The 24,422-nt window shown below is 56.3% G+C and overlaps 3 protein-coding genes, 1 long non-coding RNA gene and 3 other non-coding genes across 11 annotated transcripts; 6 read left to right on the top strand and 1 right to left on the bottom strand.

Moving 5' to 3' along the window:
* The first annotated feature begins 11 nt into the window (after window positions 1-11).
* LOC121018948 (uncharacterized) lies at window positions 12-6,362 on the top strand. Of its 4 annotated transcripts, none has more exons than XR_005785347.1 (7): window positions 12-1,136; window positions 1,551-1,828; window positions 2,349-2,495; window positions 4,147-4,275; window positions 4,572-4,699; window positions 5,590-5,732; window positions 6,121-6,362. XR_005785347.1 is itself a non-coding variant. In XM_040458072.1 (5 exons), exons 1-5 carry the CDS (start codon window positions 259-261, stop codon window positions 4,637-4,639), a joined length of 1,503 nt encoding a protein of 500 aa, XP_040314006.1. In that variant the 5' UTR covers window positions 12-258; the 3' UTR covers window positions 4,640-4,810. The 4 variants fall into 4 exon arrangements, 2 of the variants coding, with proteins under 2 accessions (XP_040314006.1, XP_040314007.1); XR_005785346.1 differs by having other exon boundaries at window positions 4,147-4,278; XM_040458072.1 differs by lacking the exons at window positions 5,590-5,732; window positions 6,121-6,362 and having other exon boundaries at window positions 4,147-4,278; window positions 4,572-4,810.
* Window positions 6,363-7,184: 822 nt separating this feature from the next.
* Window positions 7,185-12,277, top strand: LOC121018981 (Friend virus susceptibility protein 1-like). 2 transcript variants are annotated; one of them, XM_040458131.1, is made up of 3 exons: window positions 7,185-8,455; window positions 10,452-10,494; window positions 10,867-12,277. In XM_040458131.1, exon 3 carries the CDS (start codon window positions 10,928-10,930, stop codon window positions 11,801-11,803), a length of 876 nt encoding a protein of 291 aa, XP_040314065.1. In that variant the 5' UTR covers window positions 7,185-8,455; window positions 10,452-10,494; window positions 10,867-10,927; the 3' UTR covers window positions 11,804-12,277. The 2 variants fall into 2 exon arrangements, with proteins under 2 accessions (XP_040314065.1, XP_040314064.1); XM_040458130.1 differs by having other exon boundaries at window positions 7,185-8,738.
* On the top strand, window positions 8,759-8,849 carry LOC121019063 (small nucleolar RNA SNORD88). Its single transcript, XR_005785426.1, has one exon. It is a non-coding gene; the product is annotated as a small nucleolar RNA SNORD88 (small nucleolar RNA).
* On the top strand, window positions 10,271-10,367 carry LOC121019062 (small nucleolar RNA SNORD88). The gene has a single exon (XR_005785425.1). It is a non-coding gene; the product is annotated as a small nucleolar RNA SNORD88 (small nucleolar RNA).
* Window positions 10,706-10,798, top strand: LOC121019061 (small nucleolar RNA SNORD88). The gene has a single exon (XR_005785424.1). It is a non-coding gene; the product is annotated as a small nucleolar RNA SNORD88 (small nucleolar RNA).
* A 2,035-nt stretch (window positions 12,278-14,312) lies between the features above and the next one.
* On the bottom strand, window positions 14,313-18,848 carry ACP4 (acid phosphatase 4). The gene is made up of 10 exons (XM_040458080.1): window positions 18,700-18,848; window positions 18,524-18,628; window positions 18,355-18,441; window positions 17,163-17,309; window positions 16,725-16,823; window positions 16,526-16,621; window positions 15,720-15,852; window positions 15,553-15,635; window positions 14,994-15,118; window positions 14,313-14,750 (listed from the first exon to the last, which is right to left on the bottom strand). Exons 1-10 carry the CDS (start codon window positions 18,796-18,798, stop codon window positions 14,378-14,380), a joined length of 1,347 nt encoding a protein of 448 aa, XP_040314014.1. The 5' UTR covers window positions 18,799-18,848; the 3' UTR covers window positions 14,313-14,377.
* A 3,602-nt stretch (window positions 18,849-22,450) lies between these two features.
* LOC121019016 (uncharacterized) lies at window positions 22,451-22,948 on the top strand. Its single transcript, XR_005785378.1, has 3 exons — window positions 22,451-22,581; window positions 22,670-22,729; window positions 22,850-22,948. It is a non-coding gene; the product is annotated as an uncharacterized LOC121019016 (long non-coding RNA).
* Window positions 22,949-24,422: the final 1,474 nt, after the last annotated feature.

The raw sequence follows: 24,422 nt of genomic DNA, 5'->3' as shown, positions 1-24,422 counted from the left end.
TCCAACTGTCATGGAACCTCCCCCCCAACCCCAGATGCAGGCCAGACTGAAGCCCTGAGGCCTGCCTGTGGACAGCAGGAGAGACCAGAGAACACAGAAGAAGGGTCAGAGAGATCCAAACCGCCAAGGGCCAAGCCTGAACCTGGGAGGGAGACCAACAGACTTCCAGGTGGCCATGGAGGTGCCTGGAAAGAGGGGCTAAAAGCAGTTGGTGACTGTTTAGTGCATCTGGGGACTGGTCTTACGCTGCATCCCCACATGTCCCAGAGGCCCCAGTCTGGACCCCAGAGCACCCAGCCAGGTTTCCTTCCAGGAGCTCCCAGTAATACTCAAAATGAGACCGAAGTCTCTCCACCAATTACTTACAGGCCCCAGGTCAGAATCCAAGACTCTCAGCCCATTATCAACAGTGGCCGGGTCAGCATCCAAGAGCCCCCGCCCATTATCCATAATCGCCGGGTCAGCATCCAAGAGCCCCCGCTCATTATCCATAATCGCCGGGCCAGCATCCAAGGGCCCCCACCCATTATCAACAGTCACCGGGTCAGCATCCAAGAACCCTTGTCCATTATCCACAATCGCCGGGTCAGCATCCAAGACCCTCCACTAGTCCACAGTCGCTGGGCCAGTATCCAAGATGCGCCACCCATTATCAACAGTTGCTGGGTCAGTACTGAGGACACGCCATCCACTGTGAGCGGTCATCGGTTCAGCATCCAAGATACACCGTCAGTTACCTACAGTCACCGTTTGAAGACCCAAGATGTTCCACCAATTCTCCAAACTCGCCACTTCAGCATCCAAAGCTCTCTATTACTTCCTCACGTCTCCCTGAACAATGTAGAGTCCCTTAACTACAATAGTAGTCAAGTCCGTAGCCAAGACCACCTTCCAACAAGTCAGAGTCCTTGTTTGAGTACTCAATGCCTCACATTGCCAATCCGGGCCAAAGTCGATGTCCCCCCTTCAATTACTCACAGCCCCACGGCCAGTGTCAAAAGCACTGATTCAATCATCTGGACCACCCAGGAGAGTTTCAAAGACTCTATGGACAGCTCCCTATACAACCCAAGTGCTCTAGACAACAATATCCAGAGCATACGATCAAGCAGATCTGCTGAGATGGATTCTGGCGGGTGAGAGGCAGGGGTCCAGGCAGTGGGCCAGGTTCTGGGCTAGGATTCTGGGGGAGGGGCAGTAGTCAAAGGTCAGCGACCAGAAGCAAAGCCAGTCTACTGGAAACTAGAGGTTGGACCCAAGTGAGGCTGACCCTGGGTAGGGCATAACATAAAGACTGGACCTGTAATTCAACCTAGGAACTGAACTTGGGGGTGGCAGGGTCTGGAAGTTAGATCTGGAGGCAAGGGAGCCTAGAGGCTAAACATCTAGGGGCAGGACCTGAAGGGTACAGGCCAGGGAGAATGGACGTGGAGAAGATAGTCTGAAGGCTACACTGGGTGGGTCATGGTCTGGTCTGGCAGTTGGACTGGGGTGGCTGGGCTGGGTGGCTGGACTCAGTGCTGACCCTGGTGATGGGCGATCTGCTACAGGTGTCAGAGAAGGAGTAAATGCAGCTATTCACAGCTGCCCATGGGCTGGCGGCTGCTGCATGGAGCCAAGAAGATCAGCCGTCAGGTGAGCCTGGCACTGAGCCTGGCTGGCATGGTGATCATCGGTCTCATCACCCTGGGCCAGCCCTGGATCCACTTCCAGGTTCCACTGACACCCCCTGGGGATCCTGATGGCCCCTCGACCATCCCCATCAACACCATCTTCTTTGTGCAGTGCCCTGACATCTCCTGCCTTCACGAGTACGACCAGAATGCTTGTAAGGCCTGCCCTATACTCACCCTTCCTGGGACTCATCTCTCTTCTTTGTCCCAGGGACCCTTCTCTGCCTTCTCTGGGATGGTCTTCACTACCCCCGGATAGTCATCCCTTCCTCCAGATGGTCCTCATTGCCCCAGGATCATCCCCACTGCCCTATGCTCACCTTCAATTACACGATACCCATCCCCACAGTCCTCTTAACCCTAGGATCTTACACATTATCCTGAGACTTTTTCACCCCAAGGAATCTTTCCTCATCACACAGAACTGGTTCCTCAATTCCCACCCTCCTTCTCACTGCCCAAGACACTGTTCTCACTGACCCAGAGGTGTGCCCTCAATGCTAAAGGCATCTGCCTTAATATCCCTTCTCTACAGCCCAATTTCAGTTTTCTTAAAATGAGAAAGAAAAATTTGCAAGGGAGAGGGTTCAGGAATACTCCCAGCCTCATGGGGGACCCTGTCCCCCATGCTCAGTCGGAGGGCCTCTTGGTGTTCTGATTTTCTTCCTTCCCCAGATTTGTTGGACTTTGCCTGGGCCTTTCTCATCCTCGCCAGTATTGCCGGCTTCTGCCTCTGCATCATGCTCATAAACATCATCTTCTTCACCAGCTCCAACTTACCTGTGCTGGACTTCTCCAACGTCATCATCAGCATCCTGACAGGCATGGCAGAGAGATTTATCCCTCAGGAACCAAGGCGAGGAGTACCTTGCCCAGTGCCCATGATGATTTCCAACCCCCTCCCCACCACATTCCAACACCATCCTCATCCTCACGTACATTGCCCATCCCAGTTCTATCTCCCTCCAAATCTCTGATCAATCCCAATAAAAAATATGAACTTCCAACAACACAACCTCATCTCCAGCCCCAATACCAGCCTCCAGTTCACCTGTCACCTCTCCACATCCCCACCCCCCGTTCCCATGTTATCTCTTTCCCATCTCCAAACCATACCCACTACCATCCCCAACCCCTTTCCAAATCTCAGCACTCATTCCAAATCCAACCCAACTCTATCACCTGTGAACCTCACTTTCAAACTCAACCAAAACCCATCCCCCACCTCACCCTCTGTCCTCACCACTCAAACTTCAATCTCTACCCAATACCCATTTCCAGTTCTGACCCAGCCCAAATCCTTTCTCCCCACTACCCCCTGCCCCGTCCCCGGCTCTGTGATTTTGTTCAAGTTACTTAATCTTTCTGAGCCTACAGTTTTCTGTAGGGTGGGGGTGAAATTTCCTATCACGTGGAGATGTAGTGAGGATTGGATTAGAAAATGTTGGCACCTGATGGAGCTATTTAACCTTGCACAATTCCTTACCACGATAATCCTTCCACTTGACCCAAATGTCTCAAAATTGATATGCTAATTCTAATTGATTAGAATTAGTCTAGTTTTCAATTTGTATTGCCAAATCACACTTTTTAGAAAAGGAGCTGGGTTGGCACATTAATTTGGAAATGAAGGATATTACGTTCCTATCATTTGTAATGATTGACCACAGCTTTTAGTTTTATCAGGAAAACATTTTTGGACAATGATAGCAAAGTCAAGAGTAGGAAACATTCAACTTCCTACTTCCTTGTTTGCAAATAGTATTTATCCAATTTGTCTGGTAGCTCTTCCCAATTGTTTACATATAAGGTACAAAGGGTAGAAAACACCTCAGTTTTATGTCATCTAATATAAGACATTTTTCTACAAAAAAAAAAATCTGCTCAGTCTTTTTAATTAAATGAGAAACACCTCTTATATTATTTTTCAACCACATAAAGAAAAAATGACCCAGGTCTTCACTACCTGAATTTTTTTTAGGTTGAAATATGCAGAATGAGTGGGTTCCTAGTCTACTTCTTCAGAAGCCCAAAATTAAAGACCCAATACAATAATAATCATCATCATCATCTCAATTCTTGTGGGCTCACTGTGTGCCAGGAATTGTGCCAATCTCAACAACTCCTCAGGACAGCCCAAGGAGATGAGGGATAATCATAAGATTATGCCCATTTTACATATGAAGGAAGTGAGGCTCAGAGAGATGAGTAGTTACCCTAAGGTGGGAGGGAGAGGCAGGACAAGAGCTCTGTTCTGGTTGGCCGCAAAGCCTATGGTTTTAGACACAACCCAATGGTCCCAACGTGCTCTACCATGACATTATCAAGAGCCTGTTTTCCTGCCTGCGCACAGAGGTACAGGGTGGCAAAAGAAACTGGGAGAATATTGAGCAAGAGCCAGGCAGCCATACAACTATGGGCGGGGGTCTGCACACACCTGATGCCCAGCTTCCTAACACCTGTACTCATGCAGGGGCCAGCATGATACTGGGCATCCTGTTCTACCTGATGCAGGCCCATGAGTACCTGCAGGAAGGCATGACCTACACTCTGGGGCTCAGCTTCTACCTGGCGTGGACCGGCATCTTTCTCTTCCTGATGAGTGGTCTGGGCTGGGCTGGGGTTGGGCTTGGGCATGGGTCTTCAGGGATATGGATAGGGACTGAGTGGGACAGAGTTTGGGATGAGGATGGGTTGTGGACAGGGCTGGACAAGCTGGGATGGAGGTGGGAGAGGAGGGTGGGGTTGGGCATAGGGCTGGATGAGGGGATGGGGTTGGGTTTGGGTTGGGAAACGGATTGGGGACAGGGTAGGGGTGTGATTGGGCTTGGGAAAAGAATCAGGATCTGGAGTAGGCTATGAATGCTGCACCTCACCCCCTCTTCCTTCCTTCTTCAGGTTTCCTTTCCTATCTGAACTACATGAACTTCTGGTCCATCCTGGCGCTCCAGGCCATCTGGACTTGATGGCGCTCCAGGACGCAGGAATGACCCCACCGCTGGCCTGCTCCCACAGCTCCCTGCCAAGCACTTGACAACCCTACTCTCTAGTCCCCCACCCCCACTGAGAGTCTTGCCCTTTTCGGTCCCCTCTTAATCCCCCCACTCAGATTAATAATTTAAATAATCTGTACCTTTTGCCCAGAATATTCTCTTAGCTCAGTACCTTCTAAGTGTTCTGTGGAAATGCCAACTCTCACGGGGGCCATCCCTTGGGCCCTCTGGGGTAGAGGGACAGGTGAGGGAAGCGATTCAGAGGAAAGAGAGGCAAGGCACAAGGTCAACAAAGAGGCTGTGCCAATGGTTCCTGGCATACATACAAATGGTGTCAATCAATATTTGTTGAATAGCTGATTCTCTCCAAGCCCTTAGGGCTTCATCTTTTACTTCCCAGACCCCCAATAATGTGCCCCTCCTGGGGTAAATTCTCCCTGCACCCACACCTCACCTCCTGCCCTTACCAGTAGCCCCTGTCATCACTTCCTCTTTCTTCTCGCCAAACTCCTCCAACACAGGGCTGTTCTTTTTAAAAATTGTCTGTCTATCTGTCTATCCATCCATTTTTAAGGCTGTTCCATGTAGCATATTTTTGCTATCAGAGTCATTTGTTGAACAGGGCACGGTTGAAACTCAAGTACAAATTTATCTCACTACCTGGGTCCCCCTACAGGCCCTTGACCTGGGGGGGTCCCCTCTACCTCCCTTTCACACAGTGGTTAAGCTGGAAGGATTGAGTCTAGGCTCTGCCACCTACTAGCTCCGTGACCTGTGTCCAGGCATTGACCCGTCTGGGTCTCAGTTTCCTCATCTGTAAAATGGGGGTAATGATAGTACTTCAATCTAGATAGAGCTTAACATAACACCTAGTTTGTGCTCTTTAAGGGTTGCTAAAATAACCCGCTTCTCTCCCACAAAAGGCTCTCAAATTTGTTCCTCTTTAATGAAAATAAGCTGCAACTATATGCCAGAGACTGGATCTATAGCAGTGATCAAACTAGACACACATCCTTGTTTTTATGGCTTCACATTTCCGCAGGGAGGCAAAACAGATCTGTTAGGGGTAAGTGCCGTGAGGAAAAACAAAGGAGGGGAATAGAGATGGGTCTGGGAAGGGGCAGGGGCTCTGTGCCAAGGTAATATCTGAGCAGAGACATGATTGAAGAGAGGAGAGCCATGGGGATAGGTTGGGGGAAAGGATTCCCGGCAGAGGGAACAGCAAAAGTTCTGAGGTACAAACGTCTTCGGCAGGTTCCAGAAAGATTAGGGAAGCCAATTACTAGTGTACCCTGAGCAAGGGAGAGAGACAGGGACAGAGGGGGAACAGGGGCTAGGTCCCTCTGGGCCTTGTGGGCCACAGCGAAGACTTTGCTTTTCACTCTGGGTGAGGCAAAAGCCAGTGAACAAAGGTCTCCTTTTCTTAATATAAGGATATGTTCCTTTTACATCAGACTATAAGCTTCGTGGGAGGTGTCTCCTCACCGGAAGAAGACAACCCAACGTTGTGTTGTCTTCTAAACAATGTGTGTTCCACTCACAGAAGGGAATATTTGGCCCCCGTTTAAGGAATGAGGTCACTCTGTACTGATCCGGGGGAGACTATTTAGGGGACAAACTGGAATGAAAAAAAAAAAAAATCGCTACCCATAACATGTGTGCGTATACAGCCATAAAATAAAAAGTCCACACCACACCGTTGATAGTGGCGACTCTGGTGAGTGGGTTTGAAGTAGAGGAGTTTCCTTTTTTATCTCTGAAAAGAATGTTTCCAATCAAGTCGGCTGAAAGACACTCCTTAGAGCTTGAACCCTCCCTACCAAGAATCCAAGCCCCCAGGTCTTAAACCATCTAAACTGGGGGGGTGGAGGGAGTACTTCCGGCCCTCACACAGCCCAGGAGTCCTGGCCCCCATCCTCCTCCTCCCTTAGATCCAGAAGCCCAGCCTTTCGCCCGGGCGTCCAGGCACCGACCCCTCCTCTTGCTGCGCGGAACGAGCCTCTCATTCGGCGCCACGCTAGCGCTACCCCAGAACGTCCCCCGTCGATCTCGGCACTGGCCCCGCCTCCCATTCCTGCCTGCGGACTCAGTCTGGGTCGGCCCCGCCCCTTCCAGCCAAAGCTCGCGCCACTGCCGCGCTGGCAATTCCAGGGGCCTCCCTTTCTGGCTCGGTCCCGGCTCGGGGTCCTTCCCCTTTGCCGCCCGCCTTTGGTGCTGTCCTCAGAGTTGCCTGACGCTCATGAGAGGACAACGGGCCCTGATATTCCCCTGCTTTTTTTTCTCCGCCTCTAGGGACAACATTGTATCGTCTGTTTAGGAAGGTTTTTGGAGGGAACAGGCATTATTCGCTTCCCCAAGCACCAAAGCTGGATTTCCGGCCCCGGCGCGTGTGTTGGACGCCTCGGGGCGGAGCCCGAGCAGGGGCTTGTGGCGGGCCTTACGAGCGGCGCGCACTATAAAGCGGGACGCGAGGTCGCCCGCGCACGCTTTGAAGAGAGTGAGGGTCGGGTGAGCTGTTTTTGTCTTATGGCTCTTTTCCGTCTGCGCGGCCGGGCGTTGGGGTCTGGGTCGCTCCTGTCGTGAGGTGCCCGGGGCTGCGGCGGGGCGGCCACGTCGTCGCGTGGAAGGGGTCAGGCCCTTGTGAGACCCCAGCGCGCGCTCCGAGGCGAGCCTGGGGATCTTGGCGGGGTGGGCAGTGGCGTCCGAAGAGGCTGGCGGCCCTTTAGGGGCCCTCAGGGTGGGGAGGACTCCTGCCCCCGGAGCGAATGAGGGTTTTCAAGGCCAGCGCTCCTTGGCCCCGCAGCCGGGCTGCGCCATTTCTGTTTCCCACGTCGCAGAATTCCGCCATTTTGTCCGTTTTTCTTGGGGGCGGGGGGGGGGGGGGGAGCGCGTGTGACCCTGAGTTTTTCTTGCTGAGGTTTTCCACTTCTGTGCTGGCTACATGAGCTTCCCTTAGGAAGTCGCTGTTTTTTTCCATTCCACGTGGCTGGCATTTTATGCAACCTGCAATAAAGATATGGGGGAGGTAGAGGCAGGATCTCAGGCTTTACCAAGAGCTAAAGGGAGTGTGGAGTCTCTAGATGAATTACGGGGTTTCTGAGAGCCACATGGGTGTGGTCTTAGGAGACAGCAAGTGGGGCCTTTAGCCTCAGGAATCATTCGGACACGGTCCCTCCAAATACCAGAGTTTTGTATTCACCCCATGCGCGAGTTTCGGGAAACGTTACTTCTGAGCTAATTGGTCCTTAATTCAGGTCTTGGGCCTCCGTTTCCCCATCGCCGAGGAAGCCCGGCCCCGGGGCAGCTAGCTGATTTTCTATGTCCCCAGCAAAAATCCTCCCTGAGTTTCTCACTTCAGGCAGCCACCTGAAAATCTGTCGAACTTCATCCCAAGTGTTGCCCTGTCACAAGTGGAAGGATTTTTTTTTTTTCCTCCATCACTGGCGCGCCCTCTTTGTGCCATTTTCCAATGTATTCCTTTCTCGTTCCCTTTTTTTTTTTACTTGTTAAAATCCTCACACGTGCGGGGAAATACACATAAGTTTAGCATTTTGCCATGCTTGCTTTATTTCTGCCTGGTGTTCTGAAAGCACGTTTTTAATTTCATCAGAAATAATGGGGTCTCCTGTGTGCTTTGTGTCTGTGGTTCCTGAGCCCTCTCCAAAATGTCTTCCTCTGGTCTGTTCCAAAATGGTTGCAGAAAAGGGTCTCTGCTCGTCGAGAGTGCTGCTTCTCTGTTAGGGTAGGGGTTTTTTCCCCCTAGGAGAGCTCCCTCCTTCTGCCACCCCGGTAGGTTCTTCAAGGGATTTGCACCTTAGCAGCTTTCACTGTCAAGGGTTAGTAGCAGGTGTAGCCAGTGCCAAAAGTCTGTAAAATTAGGCAAGGGGAGGTAGACACTGGGTCTTCTCCGTGTAGGGGGTTTGACGACGGTCCCCTTGTGGACCGGTGACACTGGGGAGGTGGGGTCGCCTGGGGTCTGCACAGGAAGAATTGTGGACTTCGATACCCTCCTGGTGGATTTTGTGCTTCCCAGGCTCTAAGTGCAGTTAGTTGGGCCTCTCTGTTCCTGAAGGTGAGTGGCCTTGGGGACCTGGGCTCCTGTGATGTCCGGCACTGGGCTCTGATCACCCCTGAGGATTCAGTGCGCCGCAGGACCTTTGACACCTGGGGATCTGAGGAGCCCTGGTTTTGATGTCTCTGGACCCTCCCAGACTGTCTGTTCAAGTCCTTCCTGTGTTACAGGTGTGTCTTCAAGCAGGGGGACCGGCCACTAACATCCCCTCTCAGTGACAACTCTTGCTTCCGCCCGCCCCCCCTCATCTAAAATAACCTTACCCTCTTTGGGATGACTTCACATCAGATAGCTCTGGGACCTAATTTATGTGCCAGCATTTGTGCTGGAGATTTACATGCAAATCCCTGTTCATTTATAGCGGTGGAAATCCAGCCAGAATGGGGCCGGGTCCAAATCCCAGCTCTGCTGTTCATGGGCTCAGAGAGCTGGTCTCCTGAGCCTCAGTTTCTATATCCGTAGAGCAGGCACAGCACAGCCAGCAGCATATGGGCCCGAATCCTCTGCACGGTTGGGGGTGGGTGGTGGTGATACTTCCTACCTAAAGGTAAGGGTTGGACACGATGGAGAATACACGGATTGTGGCAGGAAAAACTGAACATGCATTTGGGTTTCAAGGAAACGGACCAATTAAAGCTGATTTTCAAAGTCAGCAGAAGAAAAGAAACAAGCTGTCAGCACTTCTCACTGTTCACACTGAGGGGTTTGCAGATTGAACTTGGACTGCTGTCCTTGGATGGATACACTGATACAGTTAGTAAAGTTACCCTCCGCTTTACACACTAACCATTGTTTAAAGTGACCCTTTATCTAGAGAATGTTGCACAAATGTTGCAAAGAGCCCAGTCATAAAATGGGCACGGGACCTGTTGTCTGAAAAGAAGCCGGTGTTCTCTGGTCTGGGGCGATTTGTCCCTGGTCCTTGGATGTCGGGAGTGGACAGAACGATGGCCGTGCTGCAGTAGGATGCAGGCATGTTCTCTGGGAGAGCTCAGGGGTGTCCGCTCTCGCCGGCACTTTGGGGGGAGAAGCTCCTTTCCATGTTTGGGGGGGGTGCACAGTCTGAGGGCCTGTGCCCTTCGCCTGAGGCGTCCTCTGCGGAGCTCTGAATGTTTGCTGCAGCGGAGAGGGCGTTTCCGGGAAGATGGGGCAGGAAGTTGCCGTTTGTGGAGGGACGTGTGAGGGGAGAGCAGAGCTGGAGGCTCTGGGAGGCAGCTAGGGAAGACAGACCTGGGGTGCAGGCTGAGCAGGTGTGGGGGTGTCTTCAGTGGGGCACTGCTTTGAGCTGGGCGGGGTGGGGGTTGGTGGTGCCGAAGTCAGTTGTGGCGGATCATTACGAGGTGACGGCCAAGGATAAGCCACGGTGAGGCTTGGTCAAGGGGCATCAAAAGACACGTGATCAGGGCTTCTTGGCACCCCAGTGGCCGGGTATTGTGGTCATTTGTCCTGCCTGGGTGAGCTCTCGTCTGTCCTCCCCCTTAGGACTGGAGCCAAGTGGCTCTGTGAGCTGAGTGAGGAGGGCAAGGGCACCAGGGCCCCCATGATGTCCAGCACTGGGCTCTGACCTCCCTTGAGGACATGGTGCCCCCCCCCCCGGGACCTTTGACACCCAGGGGGTCTGAGGGGCCCCACTCTGGGGACAGAGGGCTGGGGGCCGTGGTTGCCTGTGTCCTGCTGACCAGCTCTTCCCCTCCGGCTCCTTCCTGTCTGCAGGTGGTTCCTCCAGAGTCAAACAGTGCCGCTGTCCCTGTCCTTGGTAAGAACAGTAGAGGCTCCTTACTGGCCGTACCATAGCAATAAATCTATCGTGAAATATGTAGATTATGGTAATAATACAAAAGCAAATGCCGAGTGGTTGCCCAGAGCTGGGCCCCGTGCTAAGCACTGGATGAAGTGTGGGGCGGTGAGGGGGAGGACACAGGAGAGATTGCAGCGACCCTGTCAGCGCGCCTGAAGGGGCTGGCTTGGGACCCCCATGATGTCTAGCACTGGGCTCTGACCTCCCCTGAGGACATGGTGCCCCCCCCGGGACCTTTGACACCCGGGGATCTGAGGGGTCCCGGTGGGGGGGCAGGTGCTGGGGGGTGTGGCTCTTTTCCCACCTGACGGCCTCTCCCCTTCCCTGAAGCTCCTGCCCAGCAGCACCCCTCCTGACTTCCTGCTGCTCCTTGCAGGGGACAGCCATCGTCATGGCCGAGCGAGCACTGGCCCCCACCCAGATGGGGCGGGGGGACCGTTACTACACGTACACCGAGCTCCTGGCCATCTCGCGGCGCTTCAAGCAGAACCCCAACGAGCTCATGATCACCTGGATCCTGCGAGTGTATGACCAGGGGGGCCCGGCCCTGTCCTTGAACTCTGGAGAGCTGGCGCTCCTGGGTGACCTGACCGGCGATGCCATCTTCAACTACCACTGCAAGACGCTGCGGGGTGGCTGCCAGACGCTCCTCACCTGGCTGCTGCTGGCCTGGCGCCAGCGCTGGGAGTCCTTCCTGCACTTTGAGGCCACCGAGCTCCCCTTCCGCCCCTGGACCACCATGGAGGAGGGCATCCAGCTGGTGCGCGAGCTGGGCATGCTCGAGTGGATCTACCGCGAGCCGCCCTCACCCCCCGCGCCCGAGCAGGGGCCCTGGCCGGCGCCCGAGGACGTGCCCTTCACGCAGGGCCTCCAGCGGCGCCTGCTGACGGCCGCGCCCTCCGAGCTGCGGCTCTCGCTGGTCAGCCTGCTGGTCAAGGGCATGACGGTGCTGGAGGCGGTGATGGAGATCCAGACCATCGCCGACGTGGGCCTGCTGTGGCGCCAGAGCCAGCCGGGCCGCGCCAAGCTCATGTTGGGGCCCAACCCGACACGCAAGGACCTCACGGGCTGGCTGCTGAGCCATGGCGTCCCCAAGGAGAGGGTGGACAAGCAGCCCACCAAGGTCCTCCTGGAGCTCTACATCAAGGAGGCCAAGCGCAGCCGCGGCCACCCTGCCTACGTGCTGGGGGACGAGCAGCCCCCGCCTCCCCCCTACTCAGACCAGGCCTGTGGGGAGGAGCCGCCCGCACCCGTGCGCCATGACTAGGCCCCCCCCTGGGCACTGTCTCCCCGCTGCTACTCTGCGGGGTGGGGTGGTGCTGGGTTCCAGGAGAGACAGAGTCCATGCCTCCTGAGCACCCCCAGGGGGGACTGAGGGGTGGTCCGTTTGCCCTTCTCCAGACTCGCGGGCCTCTGAGTGCTTGAGGTGCCCTTGCCCCCTGGCACCCTATCGGCGTCACCAGCCAGAGTGGTGGAGGGGAGCGAGCCGGCCAGTAGCCCTTGGGTGCCTGTGCCCCCATCCCCAGGGGCACATCCCATTACATTTCAGTCTGTTACACTACAGGCCCGTTGGCATGGTGGGCGGGCACCCCCACCCTGCCCCACCGGCCCCCAAAGCACTACAGGCCAAGTGGGATCTCCGCACAGCCCACAACTTGAAAGCACCTTGAAGTTTGTACCCTTTTTCTTAAGCTATTTTTAAATGCAATGTTTTTACCTAATAACTTAAGCATGTACAACACTTTGGTTTTCCGGGTGCTTCTTTCTGACTTGGAATGATTTTCTCTTGAGTGTGTGTGTGTGTGTGTGTGTGTGCGCGCGCGCGCGCGCATGCAATGCCTGCCTTCTAAAGTGGACTTTTGCTGTTGGCTCACCTCTGCTTTCTAGTTGGATGTGTGGCATCTGGGCCGGGTCTGTCACACCTGGGTTGAAAGTGTTGGGGCCAAGAATCAGAGCTCCATGGGGACAGACCACCCGGATGGTCAGCACTAGGCACAGGGCACTCATTGAATATGCGTGTCGCTGTGTCTGAGCTGTCCTAACGGACAGGGTTTGTGGTGTGGTCCTGGTGTGAGATAGCATCCGGAACCGTCTTCGGGGCAAGGGCAGGGGTCACGCAGAGGAGCCCCCATCTTTCCACAGGCCATCTCAGTATGCTGAAGGCTGGGCTCCTGTCATCCTGCTGGAGCCACTTAAAGAACCTGCGAGTTCTTTGGGTCCATGTAAGCAAGAAAGTGCCCGCCTCTCCAGGGATACATGAGGACCTTCTGAGGTGTCCTATGGATGGGTCTGTTGGTGGTCTCAACATAAAGGACAGGGGGTTCTCTGGCTTTTCCAAGCTGTGCAGGCAGGGCTGCTGACCCCAGTCCAACCTTGCCCAGCCCTTTCTGCACCCTCCGCCCAAGGTCGAGGGGCTTGCACCTTATTCCCCCTGGGGTGGGAGGTTTGGGGTCCCGTGGCTAGGAGTAGCTTCTTGCTATGAGCACCCGCCTCCCACCTGTAATCACCTGCATCCCAGGCTCCCCACTGGTGGTGCTGGTGGGTTCACACAGACCACCTGATGTAGGCATGCTCATCAGTGTGACACGTGGGTTATGGCCTTTGAGGGGATTGGTGTCTGGGCCCAGGCCACCCAGGGGGAGGCAGCCCCCAGATTTGGCCACCCAGTGCTTGCCACGTGGTGGAGAGAGTGACGTCTCCCCTCGCGGGTTGAGAGGTTAAGTGCAGGGGCACCAGAACGGGCCTGGAACCGGTGCCCCCACAAGGCCTGCTGTTTTATTAGTAGGTCTGCAGGAGCATTTTTTAGTCTTCAGTGCCATCCGGTGCTACGTTTGCGAGGATGGAAACGGCCGTCTGCCCAGTACGGCAGCGGCCAGCCACGTGTGGCCAGTGCAGCTGGGACCTGAATTTTCCACTTTATTTAAATAGCCCCATGGGAGCCAGTGGGCACACAGGCAGGTCCCACCCCCTGCAAACTTGCAGTCCCCAGAATGAGAACGTCACCGGCCCTGCCTGCTCTGCTGGCCTCCAGTTTAATGGCAAGGGATGTGGGGTCTGAGGAGTCTCACCTCTGCCAAAGGAGATGGGAGCACGGAGGCCAGTCACGTGCCGCGAGTCACAGAGCCTCAGGTTTGCCGGTGGCTTTGGCCCTTGCACCTCCTTGTGAGCTGTCCCTCTGCGCGCACGCTTGAACCCCCGCCCCCCCCCCCCTCCGGCGGCGGTGGAGAAGACTAAAGGTGACAGGCCAAAGCCAGGTTGGGTGACTGCCGGGAACCAGTTCTCAAGGGAGTGTGTGACCCACGGAGGGGCTCACTGAGCAGGCGCGGCTCTGGTGCCCGCCAGGTGCGCGCATCACGTGCTGCACCTACAAATGCATGTTCCCGCAGGCACTTACCTACCGTCCGCGCCCATGCACCCGCATAAATACACCCGCGCATGCAGGCACGCCCACACGCGTACAACATGCACAAATGGAGGCTACGCACGCGCAGAGGCCTGTCACACGGACACGCGCATTCTTGTGCCAACACGTATATGCAGACCCCTCACAGGCACCCAAATAAGCGCAGAAACACTCGCACAAGTGTCTGTACGCACGTGCACGCACGTGCCATATACGTGTGCGCAAGCCGCCCTTCACGCAGGCCCCCCCCCCCCACAGGTAACAGCACGCGCGTGCGTGCGCACGCAGACCCGCCCGTGGCTCCGGGGCCCGGGAGCCCTCCCCTCGGTTCCCACGGGGCCGGGCGCACACAGTAAGTCACGGGAGCCAGAGCAGCGGGTGAGCAGACATGTTGGGATGCAATGGCAGCGCGGGAAAGGGGGCGCCCGGTTTCCCAGCTCACACGGGGCCCCCCCAGGCCCGCAGGCAGCCGGGTCTCCAGGCCAGCAGGCCCAGCCCCATGCTGAGCCCCGCCAGCACCGCCACGGCCCCGGCCAGCAGGGGCACCACCGTGGCTGCGGGGAGAACACGGGAGTGTGAGTCGTGGGACTCGGGCCCCCCCACGCTCCCAACCCAACGCCCGTGGCCGTCACCTGCAGGGGTGGCAGGCTCGCGGGAGCCGTGGCAGGGGACCCCGTGAGCCGGAGGCCGGGCGGGGGCGGTGAGCTGGCGGAAGCGGCCTAGTGGGCAGGAGCCCGGGCACCCGGGGAGGTTGAGGGGCAGGGGCAGGCCGGAGGAGTCGTTGCGGTAGAAAAGGGAGATGGTGACGTTCCTGGAGGGAGACAGGAGGTGGTGGCACCCGAGCCCCTCCCCACCGCCCCCCTGCCACTGACTTAAATCTGGAGAAGAGGAGCCGAATGGGGAGACTGGGCTCCTGACTCCCACCTGTCAACCTCCAAGTGCCATCCGGGGCAAATACCCCTCCGGGCCCGGGCCACGCCCACTGCCCGGGACCCCACGTCTCTTCCCGCGACAGTTCTGTCCTGCCCCCTCCTGGGCGCCACCCCCTCCTTACCCAGCATCCTCGTCCGGGTCCCCGAGGTGCCTCCGGAATTCAAAGCCGAGGCAGGCGGCATACGGCGGGGTGTGACCGTCATAGAGACCCAGGGCTCCCTGGAGGGCCAGCAGAGTGCTGTCGTGCTGCGGGTGGATCCCAGGGCTGAGACAGGGCTCCTCTCTCCGCGTCTTGTCTCTCCTGAACTCTAGGCTGGTGCATCCAGCTGCCTCCCAGATGTCCCCCGGTTCCCTTTAGCGCCACCCCCCAAATCTGCTCACCTTGGAGGCAATCCCACTAATTGCAGGTAATCATTTAATAAAGATCGGTCAAGTAGACGCAAAAATATGATCGGGCAGTTCAGTTAAACAGCCTGTCCTTCCGGAAGAGCTAAACTCTCTTACAACACCATCACCTCCCTCCTTCCAGACTGTGTACCTCTAGTGAAACGGTCTGAGAGTATGGTTTGGAGATGAGCTACCCAAGGCAGCGAGTGGAGGTTCCATTGGGACCACCCCACCGGCTTTTCCTCCCTCATTCCTGTGCCCACATGGCACTGCCCCCCTTCCCAAAGACTCACAGCTGAGTACATAACCATCTTGAGGGGCAGCCCTAGGCGCTGGACCCGAGAGAAGTTGGCAAGGATAGCGTCCAGCAGGATCCCTGAGGGGGCAAGAACAGAGCGCTGGAGAAGCCCCCAGAGGAAGGCGCTTTGGCCTCCCGGCCTCCCAGCCCCAACGGCCTCACCCCCTGTCAGCTGGGCCTTCTCGGCTGCCCGGGGTGGACCCACATGGGCCCCAATATCCAAAGCTGAGATCTGCGCTAGCGTCCGTAGGACATTCGGGGAGGCCCAGGATGGGAGGGGAAGACCGTGGGCTTGCTGGAGAGAGACAGGGAGAGGAGACAAAGTGACCAGGACATCCTGAGCTCTCCATGCTCCCCTCAGACCACCCCCCCCCCCGCAGTGCCTGTGCTGTCCCGTTAGCTGCAGCCCTCTCCCCCACCTCCCTCATCGGAACCCCTCATGGGCCGGATCTGGTCAAAAAGCTATGGTGCGGCCGATAACAATCATGAATTAACAACGACCATCACCGTCCAGGAGCCCTCACCCACGGGCCCAGAGGTGTCTCAAACTTCAGACGTCTGGGACTTTAGAAGGGTCCGATGGTGGCGTCACCATCTACACCAGAGCACGCCCAGTGCAACTGTCCCCACCGTGCAACTAGGATGATTTTCACAGCATGTTGGTTTCGGGCGCTTCTCCCTTGGCAAGGAAACTAACAGGAGGAATGACAAACACACAGCCTCCGGCCTCCCTGCGGGCCTCACCGTACGCCCGGCACTGCTCTAAGCACATGGCATGGATCTCGATCGTTACAGAAACCCCAGGAGGTGTTGATATGTGCGTTGCTGTCCCCACTGTGCAGATGCGCAAACTGAGGCAGTCAGGTTAGGGGACTTGCCCGAGGGAACACAGGGAGTGAGCAGCAAAGCTGGGATTTGAATCCGGGTGTCCTTGCTGCCTTGGCTGGGTGGGTGGGGCGAGGGCTCACCTGGCACATCAGCGTGTCCAGAACCTTCCACGCCCTGCGGAGCGGCTCTCCGACCAACGAGAGCCCCGTGTAGTTCTCCAGGTGAGTTAGGAAGTCCTGGGTGCACCGGGCTGGGTGAGTCTAACGGACCTCCTCACCCCTCCCTGCCCCGCCCTCCCAGCCACACCCCTCCGGGCCCCGCCCCGCCGGCCCCGCTCACTGTCCAGCCCTCCAGGGCGGTCTGGTACTCCGCTGCCTCCGTGGCCTCCCTGAGCAGCTCATGGTATCGGGGACAGCTGCGCGTGGGGAACCTCAGCAGCTGGGGGAAACTGAGGCTCAGAGAGGACAGCTTGACTGGGACCCCGGTCACAGCAGAGGGCGCGGAGAATTGGGGCTGTGGAGGCCTTGTCTCTGGTCCAAATCTCTTTTCAAACTACGCGGTCCCTCCCAGATCTGGCCGCGCCACACGGGGATGGCAGGTCACCTCACCTAGACAGCTCTCCCCGGGGGCAAGGGCTCACTGCCCCAAGACAGCACACGCCCCCAGGAGCCTTTCAGCTGGGCCAAACTGCCTCTCCCAGCCACTGGCTCCCTCCACACAGAGGTGTCTGTCTCTCTCCATCCCTCCCACCCCCCTGCACCTGCCCAGCCCCCTGACCTTGTCCTCGGTGACTGGCACTGTATGTACAGGGATGGGCCTCCAGGCAGCCTCTGGGCGCCCCGGAGCAGCCTCAGGGAACAGCCCTGCGAGGTTGGCCTGAGCGCTCTCCAACGTGCGGTCAAAGTCAGTGCTGCGAACATACACCTGGGGTGGCAGGGAGACAACAGGCAAGGGGACCAAGGTCGGGTCACAGGTCAGCTGCAGCAGCAAACCAAAAGCTTCAGATTCGGTTCGGGGTCAAAGATTAGGGGCTGGGAGTCAAAACCCAGGGCAAATTGGAGCGTCTGGTTGTCAGTGTTGGAAGTTGGGATCAAGGGTCAGAGGTCAGTGTCAGGAGCAGCCAGGTTGGAGGTCAGAGGTTGGGTGAACATGTGGGACCAGAGGGGTCAGTGGCCTCATTGAAAGAAAGGAAGATCAGAATTGCTGGTGGCTGGAAGTTGGAGTTCAAGGTTAGGAGGGGAGGTTGAAGGACATGGGACCAGAATTCAGTACATGTCTATCAGGGATCAGAGGTCAGAGGTCAGGAGGAATGCTCCTATTGGGAGGTGTCAAAAGACAGGGAGGAAATTCAGATTTGCTGAAGGGCAGAGATCAAAGATGGGAAGTTGGGAGGGCAAATTGAACCTGTAAGGGTCAAAGTCACAACCAGCAAGTTTTGGCATCAGAAACCAGAGGTCAGAAAATCTGGACAGAGTTGGTGGGAGTCAGAAGAGAGAGGTGAGGGCAGGAAAATAAGGTCAGGGTTGGGGCGCCTGGGTGGCTCATTCCGTTAAATGCCAGACTCCTGGTTTCAGCTCAGGTCATGATCTCACGGTTCTTGGGTTCGAGCCCCGTGTCAGGCTCCGTGCTGATGATGCGGAGTCTGCTCGGGATTCTCTCTCTCTCCCCCTCTCTCTGCCCCTGCCGCTCCCCTGATTGCGTGCGCTCTCTCCCAAAAGAAATAAATAAACTTAAAAAAGAAAAAGTCAGGGTTGACGGAGGTCAGAGGTCAGAGGTGAAGCATATTCGTGCTGAGGTGGGGTCAGAGGTCAGTATGAGTAAGTCAATGGTTTGGAGGTGAGCGATCAGAACTGGGGTGCAGGTTGGGTTATGGGGGGGGTCAAAGGCCAGAGGCAGAGGCCCATGGTGAGTGTTGGGGTCAGTGGAGGTCAGAGGTCAGGAGGCAGGTGAGGGTCATCGTGGGCAGTACCTCCTCCCGCCGGTACTCGGGGCTCAGAAAGGCCTCATAGCGGTTCCTCAGGAAGCGACCCAGCTCCAGCTGCTGGCGGACCCCCTCCTGAGGACAGAGCAGGAGTCAGCAGACCCCTCCCTGCCCCGCCCACTCCTCCCCCCCCCCACCCCGCACCCCGGCCTCTCACCCCAGTCAGCTGGCCCAGGCCCCTGGGCCACAGGACGGTGATCGCCTCCTTGTGCGGGTCGGTGGGATAGGAGGCCAGCGGGGCCCGGTCGCCGTGCCGGAACACCTGGGGATGGGACCAGGTCAGGGCCGGCCTGGGAGAGGCGAGGGGCCGGGCCGGGGCGGGGGACACCTCACCACAGCCACAAACACCAGGGGTCCTTCCGGCAGGGCCTGGGGCAGGAGCAGAAGCAGGATAGGTCCAGCGGGGAGGCCCCAAAGCCCTGGCCCGGCCATCTCCACACAGCCCAGACGCTGAGCTCAGCCCCCACTGTCTGTGCCGCAGCCCCACCCACTCATTACCCCTGTGTCAGCACCCCCAGAAACGCAGGTCCCGGCATGCCTGTCCCGGGAGCCAAGGCGGGCTCCTGGGATCGGCTCCCCCCCCCCCACCGCACCCCCAGGCCTTTGGATTAGCCAGGGGATTAACCCATTTAATCTCCTCTGCGACTCTAGCAGGGGGTGATATGGTTATCACCGTCCCCATTGTGCAGCTGGGGAAACTGAGGCACGGCGGGTTAAATCATTTGCCTGAGCGGGGCGCCTGGGTGGCTCAGTCGGTTGAGCTTCCGGCTTCGGCTCAGGGCATGATCTCACGCTTCGTGAGTTCGAGCCCCGCGTCAGGCTCCGTGCTGACAGCTCAGAGCCTGGAGCCTGCTTCGGATTCTGTGTCTCCCTCTCTCTCTGCTCTTCCTCCACTCGTGCTCTCTCTCTCTCTCTCAAAAATAAATAAACATTTAAAAAAATTAAAAAAAAAAATCATTTGCCTGAGGGAACACAGGCAGTGAGTGGCAAAACTGGGATTTGAACCGGGGGCCCTTAACCTGGGTGCAGAGGAAGGCAGAGAGACCCCCACCCAGCCCCACAGTCTAGACACATGCTCTGCCTTCTTCTCCCTCCCCACCACCACAAATCGGTTTTTTTCCTATTCTCACCCCTTAAATGTTGGAGCTCTTTGTAGCTCTCTCGGGCTTCTTGGAGATGTCACCTTCTTCCGGTGCTGCCCACAGCTGGCCCAAGCCAGCAGGGCTCAGTGGTTGAACACCCAGACCCCGGATTTGGACAGGCTGGGTTCCAACCCTAACCTCACCCACCATTTACAAGCTGTGCAACCATCAGCACGTTACTGCGCCTCTCTGTGCCTCAGTTTCCTCATTCATAAAATGGGAACGAGTACAATCTGTACCCCCAGAGAGTTGCTTTGAGGGTTAACGAGTTCAAATATATTAGCACTTAGAACAGGGGTTTGCGGACCAACTACTAAATAGTTATTTCTTGCTGTGACAAATTACCTGAAAACTTAGCGGCTTACGACAGTAGCCACTTATTTCTTGAAGTTTTGGTGGGTCATGAATTTGGGAGTGGCATAGCTGGGTGGTCTCGGCTTAGGGTCTTCACAAGATTGAAGTCAGGTTGTGGCTGGGGCTGCAGTCATTTGGAAACTTGAGCCACTTTTTTTTTTGAAATGTTTATTTGGGGGGCGCCTGGGTGGCTCAGTCGGTTAAGCGGCCGACTTCGGCTCAGGTCATGATCTCTCGGTCCGTGAGTTCGAGCCCCGCGTCGGGCTCTGTGCTGACAGCTCGGAGCCTGTAGCCTGTCTCAGATTCTGTGTCTCCCTCTCTCTGACCCTCCCCCGTTCACGTTTTGTCTCTCTCTGTCTCAAAAATAAATAAACGTTAAAAACAAATTTTTTTTTTAAAATGAAATGTTTATTTGGTTTAGAGAGAGAGAGCCCAGCCTATAAGTGCAGGAGCAGGGGAGGGGCCAAGAGAGGGAAACAGAGCATCCAAAGGCTGTCAGTGCAGAGCCCAATGCGGGGCCTGAACTCACGAACCTCGAGACCATGACCTCAGCCGAAGTCGGACGCTTAACTGACCAAGTCACCCGGGCGCCCCTAACTCGAGTCGCTTCTGAGCTCACCAGGGCGGCTGCTGGCCAGAGGCCTCAACTCACCACCACATGGCCGTTGGTTCCTCCCACAGTGACTGACCAGGAGACAGCAGTGTCTCTTGTAGCCTAACCTCAGAAGTCTCCTCCACTATTCCCACCCTATTTTGTTGTTTTCACAGAGCAGTCCTGTCCCCTAAGGGAGGAGCCCCCATGAGTGGGATCAGTGCCCTTGTAATAAAAGACACTCCAAGAGCTCCCTTGTCCTTCCAGCACCAAAGGGCACATCCAGAAGCTGGCTGACTGTGAACCACCAAGCAGGCTCTCATTAGACACCAGATCTGTCAATGCCTGGACCTTGGCCCTCCAGCCCCCAGGAAAGTGTGAAATAAATGTGCGTTCTTGATAAGTCATCCCCTCTATGATACTCTGCTGTAGCAGAATGAATGCAATGACACCCTCTCCGTGTCAAGACCCCAACTTAAGCACCTCTGCAAAGTCACTTTAGCCATGTGAGAGAAGGTGTTCACAGGTTCTGGGGATTAAGGCATTTCTTTTAAAATTTTTTTTTCCAACGTTTATTTATTTTTGGGACAGAGAGAGACAGAGCATGAACGGGGGAGGGGCAGAGAGAGAGGGAGACACAGAATCGGAAACAGGCTCCAGGCTCCGAGCCATCCGCCCAGAGCCCGACGCGGGGCTCGAACCCACGGACCGCGAGATCGTGACCTGGCTGAAGTCGGACGCTTAACCGACTGCGCCACCCAGGCGCCCCGGGATTAAGGCATTTCAAGGCCATCATTCAGCCAACCACGCAAGTAAACATGGGGAAACACGCTGGTTCTTCACCCACTGGCCGACCCCAGCCCTTTGATCTACTTCAGGACCTTCTCTGTCCTATTCCGCGCCCTTGAGACAAGCCCCTGTTTTCAGCTTGGTCCTGGTTCCCCGTCCTCTGGACAATGATTGGCCTCAGCAGGAACTCCAAAGATGAGATGATAGATAGATAGATAGGAAGATAGATAGATAGATAGATCCTGGGAGGTCCTATTTTCTTTATTTTACAAACTAGAAAATTTGTCTAAGGTCACCCCACTCGCAAGTGCCAGAGTTGGGATTCAGACTCGTCCAGCGGGAGGTCTGTGCGCTGCACTGCCCGCGCCCGGCTCCCTCCTCTGGGCATCTCTCTGTCTGAGAGCTGAAACGGAAGGGTACAGTGTCACCTCTGCCACCTCGTCTGACCTTAGCTGGGAACATGGGCGCATCCAGCAACTGAAAATGTTACCGTTCTGCGCTTGTCCATGGGTGGCCGCGAGAGGGCAGCGGGTCTGCGTTTGGGGGGATTACAGATAATGTAGCGAGTAGGCGAATTCGCAAAGATGGAATCCGCGGGTGACGACGGGCGACTGTACTTGTTTCTTTACCCTCCCTATTTCTGGTGACCTGGCAGTGAGTTCTAAAGGCGTCACGGACGAAGGGTTAGATGTCTACGATACTAGCGGGAAGGCTGGCGGAGTAAAACTCAGGGACCGCCAGGGGGCGGTGGGAGGCGCGGGCCCGTGGCCCAGAGGTGGGCAAATTGCGTGGCCGGCGATCCCACCCCTAGAACTGGTGGTGACGAGGCTCTGGGATGCCCCGTCCGACTGCTGCTTCTCCCACCCTTGTGTCCGGCAGCCACTGCTGGAGGAAATTTTGTCTGGGCCGCCTCACGTCCTCTCCAGGCTCCCAGCCTCCTCCCTGCTCCAAGACACCGACACTCAGAGCTGACTGGGTGCCTCCCCTGTTCACAGCCTCCCCGTGGCTCCCCAGCACCCCGGGGTGGGGGGTGGGGGAACAAACTCCTCAGTGTTGGAGGTCTGGATTCTCCAGTCTCAAGTGTCCCGATCCCAAATTCAGACACTACAGGTCCTTTTCTGCGTCCGAGCCCCCCACCCTCAACCATCTGCCCGATGCCCCCCCCCACCCCCACCGAGAATGCCCTTCTCTCGTCACCGCGGCCACCATTCTGGTCTCCCAGGCAACCTCTCTGAGGTTCTGGTGGCTGATCATCTGCCTCTGGCTCAAAGTCCAGGAAAGGAAGAGGGAGGCCAAACAAGTGTGCAGCTCAAGGCCATGGCCATGAACTTTCAGGAAGTGAGGAGGGGGCTGGCAGGGGGTGGGGGGAGGCCTGGGGAGAGGGAAGGGAGGAGGTAGGCCCTGACTTCTGACCCCTCCCCCCCAGAACGTAACCCTGGCCATGGCCGTAATCACCATCCTTGCCTCGATCTACTTCTTCAACAAGGTGAGTGGGCAGAGGGCAGAGGCGGCCGACTGAATCTCTGACTCTGCGGCCCCTACTTTATTGTCTTAGCCTCTCCTCCTCTCCCGTGCCTCTGTGTATCTCTGAGTCTTCCTCCCTCAGGCTCAGCGATGAGAAGACATGGGACGCCTAATCCAAGAGCATTCCACCCTGGATCATGACCCTGGCCTCTGAGACCAAATAAATGTGACTGCATCAGCATATCCTGTTCCATGGTACCACCCCCGGCTGGTGCCCAGCCTCCCGGGCTCCATTTGAGTCTCCGAGTCAGAGGGAGGAGGGGCCAAGGGTCCAGTCTCCTGGGTCTGAGGAAGGAGAGGGCCAGAGGGCTGGACTGTCCCATTTGAGGCCAGGAACCCAGAATCTGAGCCGGGTTTTGAGGGACGAGTAGGAGTCTTTCGGGGAAAAAGGGAGAGAAGAGGAAGGACATTTGAACTTTGGGTGCAAAAGCACAGAGAGGAGAGAGAGCAGGGCTCATTCACCTGGCATCAGCACAGACTGGCGTACTTCAGATATACTCCTCTCTGAACCCGGGTTTTCTTCTCAGTCGGACAAAGGCAAAAATCTTTGTCCCGTGGGCCCAGGCCACAGCCAGAACAGCTTGAGATCAAAGACATGAATTTGTCAGCTGCAAAAAGTCGGCAGGTATCATCTTCATTGCTGTATTGTATCGACACATCTTGCTCTTTTCTGAGAAAACTCCTATTCAACCTTCAGTACCCAATGCCAGTGCCCCTTCCTATGGAAGTGTGCAGACCTCCAGGCCGAGAGTCTGTCTGTCCCCCGCTCCCTTACGACCCTCCTCCTCCCCACTCCCTGCCTCATCCCCAGTAGACGGAATGCCCTGGGTGACGCCCCCAGCCTTTGATGGAGCTTCCTCCTCCTCCTCATCTGGTAAACCCTTTCATTTCAACGCAACATCTGAAAAGGCAGCTTCTGAATAGGGTGGCCGAACATCCTGGGCTTCTTAGCAAAGGCCTAACAAATTTTGATTGGGAACGGAACACTTTGGGCCCGTTGCAACGTTAAGTGGTAACAACGCCCTCTTCAATCCTCGGAAGCGGCCTGATAGTTTTACTTACAGGAGGCCCTGGTTGCAAAACCAGGAGTCACCACACGGAGGCGGTGTTGGACCACGTTCCCAGCCAGAAGCCAGTCCGCAGGGCTCCGTGAAGGAAAACCCGAATTTTGGAGACCTTCCTCCCCCTCCCGGCCCAGGGTTTCTCTCTCCCGGGATCTTCGCCTTGCTCCCTGTCTCCCTCTTCCAGCTCTTACAGGGATCCTGCTACACCCAGAGTTGACCCTGTCGCTCCCTGTTCACAGCCTTCCCGTGTCCCCCGGGTTCCTCGAGGACAAGAGTCCCAGCCCCTCAGCCTGACATTGGAGGCTGTATTCCGACCTGACTCCTTCTACTTTTTTTTTTTTTTCTTTTCCTTTCTTTGGCTTTGCTTTGCTTTCCCTTTCTTTTCTTGTCTCAATCTCACCTACCTCCTACACACCCCCGCCCCCCAGTATATCCTTAACCACATATAACTCAGAGATAGTAAAAAATGCCACTCCCCAGTGCCTTTGCACATGCTGTGCTCGCTATCCAAATTTTCATCAGCTTCCTCTGGAAGGCTTCCTAAAACCCCACGTGATCCTGCTCTCCCCTCCCATCCTTCCTGGCTGTGAC

Source organism: Herpailurus yagouaroundi, unplaced genomic scaffold, assembly GCF_014898765.1.
Source record: "Herpailurus yagouaroundi ecotype Mexico unplaced genomic scaffold, PumYag 220, whole genome shotgun sequence".
NCBI lineage: Eukaryota > Metazoa > Chordata > Mammalia > Carnivora > Felidae > Herpailurus > Herpailurus yagouaroundi.
The sequence above is the reverse complement of the archived record's forward strand: the minus strand, read 5'-3'. Positions and strand labels throughout refer to the sequence as shown.

Coding starts and splice junctions, on each gene's coding strand:
- LOC121018948 (XM_040458072.1), top strand. CDS start 259: ATGTCCCAGAGGCCCCAGTCTGGACCCCAGAGCACCCAGCCAGGTTTC. Junction 1,137..1,550: donor GCTGAGATGGATTCTGGCGG/GTGAGAGGCAGG, acceptor GATCTGCTACAG/GTGTCAGAGAAGGAGTAAAT. Junction 2,496..4,146: donor CATCATCAGCATCCTGACAG/GCATGGCAGAGA, acceptor GTACTCATGCAG/GGGCCAGCATGATACTGGGC.
- ACP4 (XM_040458080.1), bottom strand. CDS start 18,798: ATGGCCGGGCCAGGGCTTTGGGGCCTCCCCGCTGGACCTATCCTGCTT. Junction 16,622..16,724: donor CCGCCCTGGAGGGCTGGACA/GTGAGCGGGGCC, acceptor CGGTGCACCCAG/GACTTCCTAACTCACCTGGA. Junction 15,119..15,552: donor AGATGGTTATGTACTCAGCT/GTGAGTCTTTGG, acceptor ATCCACCCGCAG/CACGACAGCACTCTGCTGGC.
- LOC121018981 (XM_040458131.1), top strand. CDS start 10,928: ATGGCCGAGCGAGCACTGGCCCCCACCCAGATGGGGCGGGGGGACCGT.